This window comes from Callorhinus ursinus, unplaced genomic scaffold (assembly GCF_003265705.2).
Source record: "Callorhinus ursinus isolate GAN/ISIS: 27379988/994484 unplaced genomic scaffold, GSC_fseal_2.0 scaffold13, whole genome shotgun sequence".
Taxonomy (NCBI): domain Eukaryota; kingdom Metazoa; phylum Chordata; class Mammalia; order Carnivora; family Otariidae; genus Callorhinus; species Callorhinus ursinus.
Genome location: NW_027397075.1, coordinates 15,405,271 through 15,420,913, shown reverse-complemented (window position 1 = coordinate 15,420,913; position 15,643 = coordinate 15,405,271). Strand labels below are relative to the sequence as shown.

At 64.9% G+C, this 15,643-nt stretch overlaps 5 protein-coding genes across 18 annotated transcripts; 3 read left to right on the top strand and 2 right to left on the bottom strand.

The window, feature by feature from the left end:
- Positions 1-152: 152 nt before the first annotated feature.
- RHOT2 (ras homolog family member T2) lies at positions 153-5,663 on the top strand. 4 transcript variants are annotated; one of them, XM_025877986.2, is made up of 19 exons: positions 154-317; positions 420-478; positions 563-644; positions 726-769; positions 1,570-1,623; positions 2,073-2,125; positions 2,198-2,306; positions 2,464-2,565; positions 2,647-2,745; positions 2,866-2,974; positions 3,065-3,185; positions 3,506-3,590; positions 3,676-3,818; positions 3,895-3,995; positions 4,077-4,207; positions 4,298-4,378; positions 4,489-4,611; positions 4,709-4,911; positions 5,114-5,663. In XM_025877986.2, exons 1-19 carry the CDS (start codon positions 281-283, stop codon positions 5,238-5,240), a joined length of 1,863 nt encoding a protein of 620 aa, XP_025733771.1. In that variant the 5' UTR covers positions 154-280; the 3' UTR covers positions 5,241-5,663. The 4 variants fall into 4 exon arrangements, with proteins under 4 accessions (XP_025733772.1, XP_025733771.1, XP_073755866.1 ...); XM_025877988.2 differs by having other exon boundaries at positions 228-317; positions 425-478; XM_025877987.2 differs by lacking the exon at positions 2,647-2,745 and having other exon boundaries at positions 153-317.
- A 1,523-nt stretch (positions 5,664-7,186) lies between these two features.
- RHBDL1 (rhomboid like 1) lies at positions 7,187-10,543 on the top strand. Of its 7 annotated transcripts, XR_012380498.1 has the most exons (11): positions 7,187-7,315; positions 7,805-7,966; positions 8,207-8,431; positions 8,508-8,656; positions 8,771-8,883; positions 8,958-9,058; positions 9,139-9,199; positions 9,412-9,603; positions 9,871-9,976; positions 10,091-10,318; positions 10,410-10,543. XR_012380498.1 is itself a non-coding variant. In XM_025877971.2 (8 exons), the coding sequence occupies exons 1-8, from the start codon at positions 7,277-7,279 to the stop codon at positions 9,545-9,547; spliced, it is 1,122 nt and encodes a 373-aa protein (XP_025733756.1). In that variant the 5' UTR covers positions 7,187-7,276; the 3' UTR covers positions 9,548-9,693. The 7 variants fall into 7 exon arrangements, 2 of the variants coding, with proteins under 2 accessions (XP_025733756.1, XP_025733757.1); XR_012380501.1 differs by lacking the exon at positions 9,412-9,603; XR_012380497.1 differs by lacking the exon at positions 10,410-10,543 and having other exon boundaries at positions 9,412-9,976; positions 10,091-10,132.
- On the bottom strand, positions 10,058-12,242 carry LOC141374040 (uncharacterized). Its single transcript, XM_073900266.1, has 3 exons — positions 12,165-12,242; positions 10,796-11,752; positions 10,058-10,347 (listed from the first exon to the last, which is right to left on the bottom strand). The coding sequence occupies exons 1-3, from the start codon at positions 12,240-12,242 to the stop codon at positions 10,183-10,185; spliced, it is 1,200 nt and encodes a 399-aa protein (XP_073756367.1). The 3' UTR covers positions 10,058-10,182.
- STUB1 (STIP1 homology and U-box containing protein 1) lies at positions 11,468-13,780 on the top strand. Its single transcript, XM_025877657.2, has 7 exons — positions 11,468-11,626; positions 12,200-12,398; positions 12,485-12,650; positions 12,865-12,952; positions 13,077-13,133; positions 13,214-13,330; positions 13,410-13,780. The coding sequence occupies exons 1-7, from the start codon at positions 11,468-11,470 to the stop codon at positions 13,533-13,535; spliced, it is 912 nt and encodes a 303-aa protein (XP_025733442.1). The 3' UTR covers positions 13,536-13,780.
- On the bottom strand, positions 12,711-15,625 carry JMJD8 (jumonji domain containing 8). Of its 5 annotated transcripts, none has more exons than XM_025877658.2 (10): positions 15,308-15,625; positions 15,082-15,222; positions 14,889-14,937; positions 14,715-14,811; positions 14,560-14,628; positions 14,356-14,475; positions 14,202-14,269; positions 13,987-14,121; positions 13,811-13,910; positions 12,711-13,234 (listed from the first exon to the last, which is right to left on the bottom strand). In XM_025877658.2, exons 1-9 carry the CDS (start codon positions 15,421-15,423, stop codon positions 13,827-13,829), a joined length of 879 nt encoding a protein of 292 aa, XP_025733443.1. In that variant the 5' UTR covers positions 15,424-15,625; the 3' UTR covers positions 12,711-13,234; positions 13,811-13,826. The 5 variants fall into 5 exon arrangements, with proteins under 5 accessions (XP_025733443.1, XP_025733444.1, XP_025733445.1 ...); XM_025877659.2 differs by having other exon boundaries at positions 13,811-13,907; XM_025877660.2 differs by having other exon boundaries at positions 15,124-15,222.
- Positions 15,626-15,643: the final 18 nt, after the last annotated feature.

Below are 15,643 nucleotides of genomic sequence, written 5' to 3'. Positions count from 1 at the left end.
CCTCCGCCAAACCCCCAGCCTGCCCGCTCCCCGCGGAGGACCCTGCTCGGCCCGGGTCTGGGCGGGGCCTGCGATGCCCAGTGTGCCCGCGCAGTGGCGCCGCTGCACAGCCGGGACGCTCTGGCCCGCCCGGCTCGTTAGTGTGGCTCCGCGAGCGAGGGCCGGAAGTGCGGGTGGGGGCCGGAAGTGCGGGCGAGTGGGAGAACGCTGGTCGGGGCCGGGGCTGGGGCCGGGGCCGGGGGCCGGGGCCGGGGCCGGGGCCGGGGTACGCCTAGCCGCCATGAAGCGGGACGTGCGCATCTTGCTCCTGGGCGAGGGTAGGCGACGGGCTGGGGAGCCGGGTCGGGGCCAGGGTCGGGCTGGAGTGGGGAGGGGGCGCGGCGATCGTGGCCATGCGCTGACCGCGCCGCCCCGCGCAGCCCAGGTGGGAAAGACGTCGCTGATCCTGTCGCTCGTGGGCGAGGAGTTCCCCGTGGAGGTAAGAGGCGAGCGCGGCCGCAGCCCTTGGTGCTCGGCCCTCGGTGCTCGGCCCCCGGCCGCCCTCACGCCGCGTTCCCTGCAGGTCCCTCCCCGCGCCGAGGAGATCACCATTCCCGCAGACGTCACCCCGGAGAAGGTGCCCACCCACATCGTGGACTACTCAGGTAGAGCGGGCCGCTCGTGCTTCCCCCCAGGGGATGGGGGTAGGCATTCGGGCAGGTTCCACAGTCAGAGTCTCTCTGCAGAAGCCGAGCAGACGGCCGAGGAGCTCCAGGACGAGATTCACAAGGTACACTGTGTTCTGAGGGCTGAGACCCCGGCTGCCGCCTTCCAGGGATTAGGTTAAGGTGCTCAGGGTGTGTGAGGTCTCACTAATCCTGCCGTGACTCCTCAGCGCTGCCACTTGTCAGGTTCCCTGGGCTCACCCTGCAGGGAGCTGGGGAGGAGAGGGACCTTGCTTCCCACATGGCCGGTCAGCTCCATGGCTCTGTGCACCCATTGTTTGTCTTTCTGCTGGATCCTGGGCAACAGCTTCTGGTGTTCTCCAAAGTGACCGCTTACTCAGTTCTGTGCTCTGGCTACGTGTACCGCCATCCCGTAGTCCAGTGCAGTGCTCTGAGCCTCTGGATCGTAGCGGGTGCCGTGCTTCTCTGTTATCAGGAAGACGTGTGCCTGCATCGAGCTCCCCGGGGGAGCTTCTGCTGTGTCCTGGGGCATCGCTGGGCCAGGGTAAAGGCCACAGCTACCCAGCCGCCTTGTCACCATCATCCCTTGTGGTGTCCCTGTCACTTACTCTGCCTGAAATGACACGGGAATGCAGGGCTGGGGCCAGGGTGCCAAGTTCTAGGGGTGGCGCTGTTTGTCCTGAGCCTCCCAGGGGACCCATCAGAGCTGCCATGCTCAGGCCTGGCAGCTCCAGTGGAACCGGACAGGGGAGGGCTTGTCAGGTTGGAGCAGCTAATGGTGGCTGGGGCACATTGGCTGGAGAGGTGTTCAAGAGGGGTGGGGTTCCAAGGTGTCTGGCCCCATCAAGGGCGGCGTGGAGCAGGAAGCCTGTGGTCATGTCGTGCCTCACCCCCTTTCCCATAGGCAAACGTGGTGTGTATGGTGTACGACGTGTCTGAGGAGGCCACCATTGAGAAGGTGAGGGCAAGAGCTCCTTCTGCACCCCAGGTCCTTGTTGCTGGCACCCAGCTCCGTGTTGTCCTCTGAACAGACTCCAGATGGACACCCAGCTGACCGAGGCTCTGGGCACTGGGGGCCTGTAGGCAGGAACCCCACAGCTTCCCCAGGGAGCTCCTGTGGTCTTGCCTTCCCACAAAGCACGTGGGTGGTTAGAAGTCTGAACCACTCAGGTCTGTGGAAGGGGCTGCCTTGGGCTGCTGAGTCCGGGCCCCTTGGGGGTGTTTGGGAACTGCTAGGATCAGATGAGGTGCCACCTGCTGACTGTTCTCTCCAAGTGGCCACATTCCCAGTGCCTAGGACTTTGTTTCTCAGTGGGCCTTGACCTCCCTGCGTCCAGGCACGAGTTCCAGGAGGGAGCCGTGAAGACAAGCAGGCCTCTGTCCTCACGGCTAGCCCTTGCTTTTCAGATACGAACCAAGTGGATCCCACTGGTGAATGGGGAGACTGAGAGGGGCCCCAGGTAATGGGCAGGGCCCAGGTGGGTGGGCCCCGCCAGCTCCCCATCCTTGGTGACCATAGGCCTCTCCCCCAGAGTCCCCATCATCCTGGTGGGCAACAAGTCGGACCTGCGGCCCGGGAGCTCGATGGAGGCTGTGCTGCCCATCATGAGCCAGTTCCCTGAGATCGAGACGTGCGTGGAGGTGCGTGGGCAGGTGCCCGTGTGCCGCTGGCCTCAGCTGTGGGCTTGCGGACCTCCCCAGGTCTCCTGGAAGACACCCCATGCCTGCTTCTTCTGGGGGGCCCCTTTGAGTTTTGTGGTACTGGTCACGTGTCTGAGTCTGTTCCTGCGGCCACCAGTGCTCTGCCAAGAACCTGAGGAACATCTCGGAGCTGTTCTACTACGCGCAGAAAGCAGTGCTGCACCCCACGGCCCCGCTCTACGACCCCGAGGCCAAGCAGGTGGGCGGCAGGCACCGGGGAGGTGGCCAGGCCGGCGGGAGTGGTGGCATGGGGTGCGTGCTGAGCTGGCTGTCCCTGCAGCTGAGGCCCGCGTGTGCCCAGGCCCTCACGCGCATCTTCAGGCTCTCAGACCAGGATCTAGACCAGGCGCTCAGTGACGAGGAGCTCAACGCTTTCCAGGTGCGGTCCCCTCTGCTGGTGCTGCCCGTGCTTCGAGGGCACAGCCTCAGGTACCCTTAGTGACGCTGAGCAGTCACTGAGGCGGCTGGCTGGCTGATGGCGACTTTCCCTCGGGGGCAGAAATCCTGCTTTGGGCACCCACTGGCCCCTCAGGCCCTGGAGGATGTGAAGATGGTGGTGTGCAAGAATGTGGCAGGAGGTGTGCGGGATGACCGGCTGACCCTGGACGGTGAGTCCTGTTGCCCTGCCGTGCCCTGGGAGCAGGAAGGGGGCCAGGCTGTGCTCGGTGCTACCTGCTTTTCTGTCTCTTTGGGAACAGGCTTTCTTTTCTTGAACACGCTGTTTATCCAACGTGGCCGCCACGAGACCACGTGGACCATCCTGCGACGCTTCGGCTACGGAGACACACTGGAGTTGACCCCTGACTACCTTGACCCACCGTGAGTGGTGGATGGGGCTCAGCCTCCCTTCTCAGTGTCAGGCGGGTGCCTGGAGACTCTTCCACCTGCAGTGGGGGCCCTTGGGATTGGGCCTCGACGGCCTTTCTAGGAGTGGTCTCGCTGTGGGTGGTCAGGATAGGACGAAGCAGATGGCCCCCTGCAGGCCCCAAATGTATTCCTGTCTGCTCTCCTGCCGTGGTGCTCAGCTGAGGGGGCAGCACAGGAGCCTCCCTGTGCCGAGACCAAGACACGGGTGGTGTGGGGAGCCTGGTGGGCAAGGGGCTCCCCTGGGAACCAGACAGCCCCCGCATTCCCCACAGGCTCTACGTGCCCCCAGGCTGCAGCACCGAGCTCAACCACTTTGGCTACCAGTTTGTGCAGAGAGTGTTTGAGAAGCATGACCAGGTAAGGGAGTCATGATCTCCACCCTGCACCACCCCCGATCCCACCAGCCTCCAGGTACATGTCACTGCGGCGCCTCTGCTCCCAGGACCGTGATGGCTGCCTCTCGCCTGCAGAGCTGGAGAGCTTCTTCAGCGTGTTCCCCACTGCCCCCTGGGGCCCCCAGCTGCCTCTCGAGGTGTGCACCAAGGCTGGCCGGCTGTCTCTGCATGGGTACCTCTGCCAGTGGACGTGAGTTCAGCCCCTGCCTGCGGGAACACTGGCTGTGCTGGCTGCTCGGCCGTGACCCCATCCCTTCCACCCCCAGCCTGGTGACCTATTTGGACGTCCGGCGCTGTCTTGAGCACCTTGGTTACTTGGGCTACCCGACCCTCTGCGAGCAGGACTCCCAAGCCCACGCCATCACAGGTGGGTGCCTGCCCCTGCCCTGAGCCCAGCTCCTCCCTGGCAGCCCCCTTGGTCACACTCACCCCGGCTCTCCATCCCCAGTCACTCGTGAGAAGAGGCTGGACCAGGAGAAGGGGCAGACGCAGAGGAACGTTCTCCTGTGCAAGGTGGTGGGAGCCTGCGGAGTGGGCAAGTCTGCCTTCCTGCAGGCCTTTCTCGGCCGCGGCCTGGGGGTGAGCATCTGCATGGGCCCGGGGAGGCGGGGGCAGCTCTGGACAGCATCCGGGCCAGCAAGCTTCAGGCATCTCCCCGCTCTGCACCAGGATGCCGGGGAGTTTGCCGAGGAGCATGCCGTCTATGCCATCAACACGGTGCAGGTCAACGGGCAGGAGAAGTACCTGATAGTGAGTGCTGGGGTCCCCGGGTACACCCTGGGTCTGCGCTGGGCGGGGCTATCTCAATGTGGCCCACAGGGCTGACCCTGCACCCCTCCCTGAGGCCACTCTTTGTCTAGCTGTGCGAGGCGAGTGCAGACAGCCTGCTGGCCACGGCGCCCGATGCCACCTGTGACGTGGCCTGCTTGATGTTCGATGGCAGCGACCCCGGGTCCTTTGCGCTGTGCGCTGACGTCTACAAGGCAAGGCACCCCGCACCCCCACCCCAGGTCCCTCTGGGGCAGTCCGCGCGCCTCGGCCCCCCGGGACGGCACCCTCATGCAGCCCCCCTCTCTGCAGCGCCACTACATGGACGGGCAGACCCCCTGCCTCTTTGTCTCCTCCAAGGCAGACCTGCCTGAAGGCATCTCGCCACCTGGGCTGTCGCCCACGGAATTCTGCCGCAGACACCGGCTGCCTGCCCCTGCCCCCTTCTCGTGTGTTGGCCCGGCCAGGCTCAGCACTGCTGTGTTCACCCGGCTCGCCGCCATGGCCGCTTGCCCGTGGGTACCCGCACACAGCCCTGCGGTGGGAGGCCAGGCCCCGTCTAGGGAAGCAGTCATCCCCGTTGCCCGGAGAGCAGGGCAGCTGTAGCGTGGGCCCAAGTCCCGCTGGCAGCCCCATGCGGGCAGAGCGCAGCCCCAGGAGGTGGGGTGGGGGCTTGGGCAGCGGCATCTGCCCCCAGCCCACCTCTCTGTCCTGCAGACACCTGGCCCCTGGCGAGCTGCCCCCCACCTCCTTCTGGCTACGAGTGACGCTGGGGGTTGTTGGAGTTGCCGTCACCGCCGTCCTCAGCCTCTCACTCTTCCGGGCCCTGCTGAAGAGCCGATGAGGCCTCAGGGGCCCCCATGGTGCTGGTGTGGAGGTCACCTGCTCGAGGGGCCTGCCTTCTGTCGGGGACACCTGGCCCGCCTCCCTGCCTGAGCCCCAGGGCCAGCCTCCAGTTCCCGGTAGCCTGTGTCCCTACCCAGCTGCAGGTGCCAAGCATCACCCACTTTGGGTGTCATGTGTTGAAGGGACTGGGCATCATGGATGAGGAAGCCAGTGACCCAGACCCAAGTATTCTCAGGGCTCCGGTCCTCTCTGGTCCCAGGCAGCCAGTAGGCATGAAGGGGGCCAAAGGTGGGGGTGGGGGAAGGACATGGTTAACACGGCCTCCCTCTCCTCCCTGGTTTGGAGATGGGCCCAGCACTTCACCCCTCCCAGAAGACATGAGGTGGGGTCTCCTGATTAAACTTCACTTGTGTCTTTTGCACCTGGGATCCTGCTTTCTGAAGATGACGTTTCTTGAATCCACTAAAACACGTCTTTTGTCTCAGCATGGGCTGGAAACCTTACTCCTGAGCCCCACACCTCCCGTCCAGGCCTGGGTCCCCATTCTGCAGTCTCCCTCGGGGCCCTGCTGCTCTCCAGGAGCCTCTGCATCCATCCAGGTCCATACCGGCCTGAGGGGTTCTGATATGCAAGACCCTTTTGATGGCTGCCCTGCCCCCCAAAGCTCAGCATCCCAGTAGCCTGGCTGAGGTGTGCTGAGGGTCTGGGACTCTGGCATGGGACTGGGGTGTGCCCAGATGCCCAGCTTCTGGTGTGCAGGGTTGGTCTGGCCTGAAAAATCTGCCATGTTTTCTCACACCCTGACCAGAGGCCTCGTCTTGGACTGAGGAGGGTGCCCAGTGTGGGGCCTGGGCATCTACTCAGTGTGTGTTTTGGGGCCTGGAGCGGAGAGCCTGCGGTGTGGCTGGGCGCTCCCTGCCTGCCATCGGCCCTTCTCTGCGAGGCAGCCTTCCCCAAGCTCTGAGGGGCTATTTGTGGGAGGTTGGGGGAGCTTCCTGCTCCACAGGGACGCTCCAGCCTGACACACAAGGTCTGGTGTTGACCCTGAAGTTGTCCTTGCACCAGCCTCCCAGCGCTGCTGGCCTGGTCCCGTGGGTGTGCTGCTCACCCGCTTTAGGGTGGGGCTGGACGCTCCTTCTGGCCAGTGGTTCCTCCTGAGGCCCAACGGCCCCAGTGTTGACTGGCATCAGGATTTTGAGTGACCCTTGAGGAGCTTGCTGTGATGACACATCCCCATGGTCTCTGTCACCTCCATCCCTGGAGGGGTCTGCTTGCCCTCCCCAGGAAGCAGGGACCCTTTCCTATCCCAGCTGCAGCCCTGTGTGTTGGGGTCTCTGCACCATTGCCCAGGGGTCTGCCTAGGCTCCCCATGAACTCCCGGAACTGGAGGTCTCACTGTCCAGCATTGAGCCTGCAGGAGCGGTCAGGGGTCTCCAGTCTCAGGTGGGTGCTGTGGATTGGTGCCTGCGCACTGAGCGGGGACGGCTGCACCAAGCCTACCCCACGGACCCCTGCTAGTTGCCTTGTCGGTTTGGTGCCCACATGGTGGGGCCCTGGTGCCTTGCCGCCAGCAAACAAGCATGTCTGGCAGGCCAGCTGGCACTTTCAGGGAACTCTGGCCTGAGAATCACAGGCAGTGAGGAGGTGGCCTCAGCGCTCAAGTCCCAAGCAGAGGGGCTCCCGAGGGAGGGAGGTGGGGTGCTGCGCCGTGACTCAGTTTCCCAGCCGCTGTCCACGCTTGACGAACAGCCCCAGCCCGGAACGGGAAGGCGATGAGGCGGGCGGCGAGACCCAAGCTCCGGTCGGGGCCGTTCCTTCCTGGGGCGCGTCCGCATGCGGGGCGCGCGCGTGTCCTGACCGCGCGTGGCGGGGCCGGCGGCGGCAGCGTGCGCGCACGGGCGGGCGGCTCCGGCTCCGCGACGCGGCGCCAAACGGAGCGGCGGAGCGGGCGGGCCGGGGCGGAGCGGAGTCGTCCGCAGAGCAGCCCCTTCCGGCCGCGGCCGCCGACCCCGGCCCCCGGCCTCGCCTGGCTCTATGGACAGGAGCTCGTTGCTGCAGCTTATCCAGGAGCAGGTGCGTGGCGTGGCGTGGCGTGGCGTGGGTGGGTGGGTGGGTGGCGCCCGCACAGCCCCCGCTGCAGCCCTCCGCCGCTGGACTGGGCCGAGGCGACGGAGCTCCCAGAGAGCCGCGGTCCAGTCCCGCCGCTCGGCGCCTACTCTCAAGCCCCCTCCCACGACCTTGGCCCCTGCCTGAGACACTCCGGGAGAGGGCGAGCCAGATCAGGGTCCCTGGGGAGGTATAGAAGGGAGGGAGATTGTCCTCAGACCTTGGCCCTACCCTTCTAGGAGGATGGGCAGGGCATAAATGAGGTGGGGAGCCCCCTAAGAGCTAGAGCCCTGGGACCCAGGCACTGGTGCCCTGGCAGCTCCTGGGACCGTGTGGGTGCAGAGGTCTGGCCCCAGGGTGCTTGGAGCCTGCCTCTCCCAGCTGGCCTGGCCCAGCCCTGTGGCCTAGAAGCCTGACCCACTCTCAAGCCTTGGCCGATGGCCCCCCCCACCCCAGCAGCTGGACCCTGAGCACACAGGTTTCATCGGTGCGGACACCTTCACCGGCCTGGTGCACAGCCATGAGCTGCCCCTGGACCCGGCCAAGCTGGACATGCTGGTGGCCTTGGCCCAGAGCAACGAGCGGGGCCAGGTCTGCTACCAGGAGCTGGTGGACCTGGTCAGTGCCATAATGGGCGGACAGCAGGGGTAGGGGCCTAGGCCTTGGCAGGCACAGTGCCTGGCCAGAGTGGGGTGGGCAGGCAGCCCCCACTCCCTGCCCTTCCCACCAGGGAGGAGTGTGGACTTGGGGCAGGGACTCAGACTCTACCAGGAGCTGGGTGGGCCAAGGGGACAGGGGGGCTGGGGGGGGGGGGGGCGGGGAGTATGGTGGCCCGTGCTTAGGGCCGCCCCCCTCCAGATCAGCAGTAAACGCTCAAGCAGCTTTAAGCGGGCCATCGCCAATGGACAGAGGGCACTGCCCCGGGACGGGCTGCTGGATGAGCCAGGCCTGGGTGTCTACAAGCGGTTTGTGCGCTACGTTGCCTACGAGATCCTGCCTCGAGAGGTGGACCGCCACTGGTACTTTTACAGACACCGCAGCTGCCCACCCCCCGTGTTTATGGCCTCAGTCACCCTTGCCCAGGTGTGCCCACTTGTCTGCCACCCAGGAGCCGCCCACGGGCCTGGCCCTGCCTGGCCCTAACGCCTCTCCCTCCCAGATCATCGTGTTCCTGTGCTACGGGGCTCGTCTCAACAAGTGGGTGCTGCAGACCTACCACCCTGAGTACATGAAGAGCCCCCTTGTGTACCACCCTGGCCACCGCGCTCGAGCCTGGCGCTTCCTCACCTATATGTTCATGCATGTTGGGTGAGTGGGGGCCCACCGCCGGCATCCCTCTGATGGAGTCAGAACTCAGTCCCTCGAGTCAGGGACTGGTGGCCTGACACCTGACCTTACATCTGTTTACACCCACATGGCTAGCCTGGAGCAACTAGGGTTCAACGCGCTCCTGCAGCTGATGATTGGGGTGCCCCTGGAGATGGTGCATGGTCTGCTCCGCATCAGCCTGCTCTACCTGGCCGGTGTGCTGGCAGGTGAGGCAGGCACGTGCCCCCTGGCCATCATGCTGGTGAGCCTCACCCTCATGGCTCTCCCTTTGCTCACACAGGCTCCCTGACTGTCTCCATTACCGACATGCGGGCCCCTGTGGTGGGGGGCTCTGGTGGGGTCTACGCCCTGTGCTCGGCACACCTGGCCAACGTCGTCATGGTAATAGGGCAGACTGCGGGGTGGGTGTGGGGAGGGGCCCACAAGGCCTGCCTCACAGCCTCTGTCTCACGCCCCATCAGAACTGGGCTGGGATGAGGTGTCCCTACAAGCTGCTGAGGATGGTGCTGGCCTTGGTGTGCAGTAAGTAGTGGGTCAGGGGGCTGGGGGGCCTCAGCCTAAGGCCAGGGTGCCTCCCACCTGCCACCTTTCTCTGCAGTGAGTTCCGAGGTGGGCCGGGCCGTGTGGCTCCGCTTTTCCCCACCACTGCCTGCCTCAGGCCCCCAGCCCAGTTTCATGGCACACCTGGCAGGTGCAGTGGTAGGGGTCAGCATGGGTCTGACCATCCTGCGCAGCTATGAGGAACGCCTGCAGGACCAGTGTGGCTGGTGGGTGGTGCTGCTCGCCTATGGCACTTTCCTGCTTTTTGCCATCTTCTGGAACATCTTCGCCTACGACCTGCTGGGCGCCCACATCCCTCCACCACCCTGATGGGCTTCCCAGGGCCACACGGGCCAGGGCACAGGTGTATGTGGGCTGGCCACCAGGCGAGTCTGCATGTCCACCCTCTGTGAATGTACATCTCAAGACTGCTTCTCCTCTGTGGGGGCTAGGCAGCCCCTGTAACTCACTGAGTCCAGGCCAAGCCTTACATCAGCCCTGGCCGCCCCCTCCCAGGCATGGGGAGGTAGGACTGCCTAGCCAGGCAGGGGAGGTCCCCAGGTGTGGCCCCAGAGGAGACCCTGCCCTGGCCTCTCCCCCACGATTTGCGGTCTGAGCCTTTTTGGAGAATGAATAAATATTTTACACTGCAGCAGGTGGCTGTACCGGGGCTCTGGGGGCTGGCCGGCCTCCCTCCCACTCACTGAACAGACTGCGGACATGTGGACAGCCTGAGCTTCCCCCTTCTCCTCTGCACTGGTACGAGATGGGTGTGTGTGTGTGTGTGTATGTGTGAGAAAGATGAGTGTGGGGAGAAGCTGGGGTCCTCACAGTCAAGTGTGAGTTCAGCAAGCATTTACTGACATCCTACAGCAGCCAGCCTCTTGCTTGGACAGCCCGCCCTCCAGAGAAACCTGTGGCCTGAGGTTGTGGGCAGGTGAGCAGGCCCTGGGCCACAGCCAAGTTCAGGCAGCCTGCGTTCTGCATTTCTTGGCTTGCAGTGGTGTCCTCAGGAATGGCCGGGCTGGGACCAAGGCCGGGCAGCAGGTCAGGGCACAGCTTCTGCCCCACAGGCCATGTCCGTACTGCTGTCTCCACATGGTGAGGGGTCCACAGCCCTGAGGGACTGCCTAGGGAGGGGCAGAGGGAGGCTGGGGCCCAGGGACATTGGCCACTCGATCCTCCCGTACAGCTCTGCATACTGCACCCTTGCCTCACCTCTGCTGAGGGTGTACTGCGGCCACTTGCGCGGTGGGACACGAAGGCTGCCGCCTCCGGAGCCTCTGCAGCCAGGACTCGTGCCCTACCAGGGTCTGGACAAGCTCGGCATAGGGCTGCCCTTCCCAGGGACCCCCAGCGTCATGGACATGGCCATGGGCCCATTTCACAGGCAAGGACACTAACCGGCCAGATCCGGCCCGCTAGCCCGCGACCCCGCAGGGCGCCCAGCTCTCCCGGCTAATCCGGCCCGGGGTGGGTTCGGGGGTCACGGGTGGTGGACCTCACCAAGCGGACGCGCACCACGAGGAGGCTCCGCCCACGCCGCCAGGCCCCGCCCCGCACGTGGGAAGCCCTCACCACCAGCTTCCACGCCCGCGGCCGCTCCAGCTCGTTTCGTGTCACGTGCTTCTCCGCTCGGCCCTCGATGGCCGCGGTCACTCCTCTCGGTGCCTGGGGAAGGGCGGTGACGGAGACTCGGACAACGGGGGTCGTCCGCCCTACTGACCGCCCCCCCCGCCCTATCATCGGTCGAAGGCTTCCAGCCGCCCCTGGCGGTCCGCGCGCGCCCACAGCACCTCCCCGTTGCAGCCAGGACGGCGGCCCGGCGGCTCCAGGCCTCACAGGCCCGCAGCCCGCGTGCAGCCGCCATGTTCGCGCGCAGGGCGGGGCCTCGGCGGGGTGGAGCGGAGAGCTGTCGGGCCGCGGTCCTGGCGCTGCTCCGGACTTCGACGTCGCGGGTCGCTTTGCCTCGAGCGTATGCTCCCAACGGGCTCCGCCCCCTTCCCCCACCCTCTCCCCCACCCTCTCCCCCACCCCTCCCCCGCGGCCCGTCAAACGCATGCGTGTCCCCGCCCACTGCGCGTCCGCCCGCCCCGCTGTCCCCGCCCCGCGCGGCCGGAAGTTCCGGTGGCGGATCGCTGGACCGGGCCCGAGCGGATCGGGGGCTCGGGCTGTGGGCTCGGGCTGCGGGCGTAGGGCGGGCCAGACGCGGAGCCTGGGAGCGAAGCCCAGGCTGTGCCGCGCGGCACCATGAAGGGCAAGGAGGAGAAGGAGGGCGGCGCGCGGCTGGGCGCCGGCGGCGGAAGCCCCGAAAAGAGCCCGAGCGCGCAGGAGCTCAAGGAGCAGGGCAACCGGCTCTTCGTGGGCCGCAAGTACCCGGAGGCGGCGGCCTGCTACGGCCGCGCCATCGTGAGTGCGCCCGCGCCGGGGGAAGGGACCGGCGTCCGGGCCAGGGGAGGGGGCGGGGCCCGGGCTTCGGCCCCGCGTCCTCCCCGGAGCCCCTGCCCGGCCATTCCCGCCGGACCTTCGGAGGCTCTTGGTTCGTACGCGTGGGCGTTTGGGCCTTGAGAGCTCAGTGATGATCTTGTTTCAGTCGGGTCAAGGCCGCGGCTCTCGAGCCACTGCTGCCTGCTGGAGAAGTGTGGCGGGTGGGAGCTTCAAGGTGTTTGAGGCCCCCAGACCGAGGACCAGGGATCCTTGTCCCTTGAGAACCCCAGGCCCAAAACTGGGGATCTCCACAGGTCTTGGAAATTTAGGTTTCCAAGACCTGCTGGGAGTCAACAGGGGGTGGGTTCATGCAGGCCTCGGGAGCGGGAGTTTATTCTCCACCAGTCCTCAGTACGCAGGGGCTTTGAAGCTGAGAAGTTTCTGGTGTCTTGATTCTAGCCGTGGGCTCTAAACTGGGCCTAGGACAGGGCCTAGGACGGAGAAGGGGGACAGAGCTCACTCCCTCATGCTGGCTGGCCTGGCCTTGGTCCCCAGACCCGGAATCCCCTGGTGGCAGTGTACTACACCAACCGGGCATTGTGCTACCTGAAGATGCAGCAGCATGAGCAGGCTCTGGCAGACTGCCGGCGGGCTTTGGAACTGGACGGGCAGTCTGTGAAGGCACACTTCTTCCTGGGGCAATGCCAACTAGAGATGGAGAGCTATGATGAGGCCATTGCCAATCTCCAGCGAGGTGGGCATACAGGTTGTCAGGTTACAGGGGTGCCTGGGATCGGGTGGATGGACTGGCCCGGTGACCTGAAGCCCCTATTCCCCCAGCCTACAACCTGGCCAAGGAGCAACGGCTCAACTTCGGGGATGACATCCCTAGCGCTCTGCGCATCGCTAAGAAAAAGCGCTGGAACAGCATCGAGGAGCGGCGCATCCACCAGGAGAATGAGCTGCACTCCTACCTCACTCGGCTTATTGTGGCCGAGCGGGAGAGGTGGGCTGTGGTAGTGGCAGGCTCCAGGGCCCCACCCACCCCCAAGTCAGCACTCCGGGGTTAACTCTGAGTCAAGAACACAAGTGTTTATTGAAGGCCAACACTGGCAAGCAGGAGATGGAGGGAAGCGAGACCTGAACGAGCCCAAGGTTGGGGTGGAGTGTGATCTCTTCTGGCCAGACCCATTTCTGACTAGCTCCTGGTCGACCCCCAGGGAACTAGAAGAATGTCAGCGGAACCATGAGGGTGATGAGGACGATGGCCACATCCGGGCCCAGCAGGCCTGCATCGAGGCCAAGCACGTGAGGGTGCCCCAGCCCACGTGTGGATGTGTGCGTGTTTGTGTGCCTGTGACGGGAGGGTGCCTGTGCCAGGGGAAGGGGGATGGGACATCTGGCCCACGCGTAGCTGCTTGGTTCTTCGCAGGACAAGTACTTAGCAGACATGGATGAGCTTTTCTCCCAGGTGGACGAGAAGAGAAAGGTACGTTGTCTGTCCTCTGGGTAGCAGGAATTAGAGCAGTGTCCCTGTCCTGGTGCCTGACTTCACCCCATGTGCTGCAGAAGCGAGACATCCCAGACTACCTGTGTGGCAAGATCAGCTTTGAGCTCATGCGGGAACCGTGCATCACACCTAGCGGCATCACCTATGACCGAAAGGACATTGAGGAGCATCTGCAGGTGAGGGCTCACAAAGTGTTGGGAGCAGGACCCATAACCACTGAGCACTTTCTGACCCTGTTGTCACTGCACACTGCAGCGCGTGGGCCACTTTGACCCTGTCACCCGGAGCCCCCTGACCCAGGAACAGCTCATCCCCAACCTGGCCATGAAAGAGGTCATTGATGCTTTCATCTCCGAGAACGGCTGGGTGGAGGACTACTGAGGCCGGGCAAGGGCCAGGGCTGCCCGCCTTGCCTAATGCTCTGGCCCAGGAGGGCTTTGGAGCAGTAGCTCCAGTCCCTGTACATAGTTGGTGTCCCTAGATCCCTGCCCTGGTGTCCCCAACCCCCCCCATCAGTTCTGCTGCTGGACTGTGAGCCCCACCTCCATCCCCATCTGGGCCAGAAACAGCAGGTGAGGGTGGGCTGCTGCCACCACTGTCCTGTAATAAAATCTGTGAGCACTCTAGGAGTGTGCGCTGGTGTGTGCTGGGCTCACCAGCCGCCCACTCTGGCTAGCTGAGGAAGGTAGAGATGAAAACACTGGTGTCCAGGTTGAGCGTGGCATGCCACCACCGGTCTGGGAAATACAGCACCTGCTGGGAGGTGGGGGTGGGGCACAGGGATTAGTTGATGGCGTCTGGTCCAGCCTGGCCCCTTCTGCCACCTACTGACCTCACCAGCCTGGACAGTGCACTCCAAGGGCCTCGCAGATGATGTCAGGGTTGGGTACACGTCCTGAAGCCAGGCCAGCGTGGTTTTGTTGGGATGGAACTCTGGTGTCTTCTCAGGGGGGTATAGGAACCAGCGCTGAGGATGGGAGCAATAAGGTCACTCTGTTGCAGTCAGTAAGCCCCAAGCCCCAGCCCCCGCCCCCATCCTGTGCTGACCTTGCGGCCGTAGATCACCTCTGAGAACCCGGGCCCATGCCAGTGGAAGGGCACCCCAGAACCAGCTCCTGTGGGATCATTTATGAGCAGCTGCTGAGGCAACCCAACTTACAGTCTCCTCTTCCCTTCCAAATCCCCTTTGCAGGGTACCCACCTGCAATTCCAAAGCTGTAAGCAGTAGTGGTACCCAGCAGACTAAATGGTGGTGGGGAGTAGTGTTGAAAGAGCGATGCCCATTCGCTGAAATTGTTGTCCCCAAAGAAATACAAGGTGTCTGCCAACAAAGAACACCGAGGCACAGAGATCTTGGTACCTGGGTGCCCCCATCCCAGCCCATGGCCAACCAAATCAGACTCACCGTTGCCCAGGGAGGTAGGGTCCTGGGGATACAGCAAATGCTCCACATACTCCTGAAAGGGCAGGTCCACTGCAGGAAAGAAGCTGATAAGGACTGGCTGAAGCTACCTGCAAGATGCTGACAAGCAGGCTAGGCCGCAGGGTGGGGCAGCTCACCTTTCCGGTAGGAGTAGGTATTGGCAGTGCTCAGCCGTACCACGTTGTCCCCAAAGGAGTCCAGTAGCCTTTCTCGGGAGCACAAGGCCCGGAACCTCTGAGGAGGTGGGGAAGACACTCAAGGGCCAGGCCCAGCGCGGGTGACAAGTGGCCAGGAGGGGCGCCAGCACTCACCGAGTTGTCTGTGAGCCCCTGCAGGATGACGGGTCTGGAAAAGGCGTAGCTGGAAGGGCAGAGTCACGGCCAGGTCTCAGCCTCGCCCGTCCGCGTTAGCTCAAAGGAGGGCGTGGGGGTGGACTAGGGGAGCCCGAGCGGATGGGTAGGCAAAGAAGGGAGTGGGGACAGCAGCGCTCCGGGGGACACGCACTGAGGTGTGGGACGGGTGGCCAGTGGGAGGGGACGCACGTACTGCTGCACGAACTCGGAGTAGCTGAGGTCCGCCCGACGCTCCACCGCGCAGCGCTGCTCCTCCGCCAGGGCCGCCGGCGCCCCGGGCCCGCGCCGCTGCCTGCGGGCACAGCGGGTCAGCGGCCTGCCGCGCCCCGGCCCGCCCCGGCCCGCCCCGGCCCGCCCCGGCCGCCGGCGCCGCTCACCACCCTCCATCGCCCGCCTCCCCGGCGCTGCGCCGGGCCAGAACAGCCAGCGTCCACACCGCCAACAGGAACCGCAGCCGCGCCCCCGGTGCCATGAGCCCGCCGCCGCGAGGCATGCCGGGAATTCCATCGTCGCGGCAAAGGCGCCAGCCCCGCCCCGGAAGCAGTTCCTTTGTCCCGCCCCGGAAAGGAGGTTTTTTTCGGAAGGCGGTGCGAAGGCCGCGGGAGAGGGGTTAGCGGCCGCTGCCAGTTCCCATGGCGACGCTGCCACCCACCCACCGGAGTCGCCAGGCGCGGGGCGTGGGCCATCGGCGGCGCGAGCGGCGGGGGATAGGC

What these genes read in the sequence shown, in the direction of transcription:
- STUB1 (XM_025877657.2), top strand. Translation starts at nt 11,468, where the DNA reads ATGAAGGGCAAGGAGGAGAAGGAGGGCGGCGCGCGGCTGGGCGCCGGC. An exon ending in CCTGCATCGAGGCCAAGCAC is followed by an intron (nt 12,953 to 13,076) that starts GTGAGGGTGCCC and finishes GGTTCTTCGCAG; the next exon opens with GACAAGTACTTAGCAGACAT. An exon ending in ACATTGAGGAGCATCTGCAG is followed by an intron (nt 13,331 to 13,409) that starts GTGAGGGCTCAC and finishes TGCACACTGCAG; the next exon opens with CGCGTGGGCCACTTTGACCC.
- RHOT2 (XM_025877986.2), top strand. Translation starts at nt 281, where the DNA reads ATGAAGCGGGACGTGCGCATCTTGCTCCTGGGCGAGG. An exon ending in CCAAGCCCACGCCATCACAG is followed by an intron (nt 3,996 to 4,076) that starts GTGGGTGCCTGC and finishes CTCCATCCCCAG; the next exon opens with TCACTCGTGAGAAGAGGCTG. An exon ending in GCCGCCATGGCCGCTTGCCC is followed by an intron (nt 4,912 to 5,113) that starts GTGGGTACCCGC and finishes TCTGTCCTGCAG; the next exon opens with ACACCTGGCCCCTGGCGAGC.
- RHBDL1 (XM_025877971.2), top strand. Translation starts at nt 7,277, where the DNA reads ATGGACAGGAGCTCGTTGCTGCAGCTTATCCAGGAGCAG. An exon ending in TATATGTTCATGCATGTTGG is followed by an intron (nt 8,657 to 8,770) that starts GTGAGTGGGGGC and finishes CCACATGGCTAG; the next exon opens with CCTGGAGCAACTAGGGTTCA. An exon ending in ACCTGGCCAACGTCGTCATG is followed by an intron (nt 9,059 to 9,138) that starts GTAATAGGGCAG and finishes ACGCCCCATCAG; the next exon opens with AACTGGGCTGGGATGAGGTG.
- JMJD8 (XM_025877658.2), bottom strand. Translation starts at nt 15,423, where the DNA reads ATGCCTCGCGGCGGCGGGCTCATGGCACCGGGGGCGCGGCTGCGGTTC. An exon ending in CCCTACCTCCCTGGGCAACG is followed by an intron (nt 14,476 to 14,559) that starts GTGAGTCTGATT and finishes CTTTGTTGGCAG; the next exon opens with ACACCTTGTATTTCTTTGGG. An exon ending in AGGTGATCTACGGCCGCAAG is followed by an intron (nt 14,122 to 14,201) that starts GTCAGCACAGGA and finishes TCCCATCCTCAG; the next exon opens with CGCTGGTTCCTATACCCCCC.
- LOC141374040 (XM_073900266.1), bottom strand. Translation starts at nt 12,242, where the DNA reads ATGCCCGGTTGGTGTAGTACACTGCCACCAGGGGATTCCGGGTCTGGG. An exon ending in AGGCCAGCCAGCATGAGGGA is followed by an intron (nt 11,753 to 12,164) that starts GTGAGCTCTGTC and finishes GTACGAACCAAG; the next exon opens with AGCCTCCGAAGGTCCGGCGG. An exon ending in CGCGGGCGTGGAAGCTGGTG is followed by an intron (nt 10,348 to 10,795) that starts GTGAGGGCTTCC and finishes GCCCCTCCCTAG; the next exon opens with GCAGTCCCTCAGGGCTGTGG.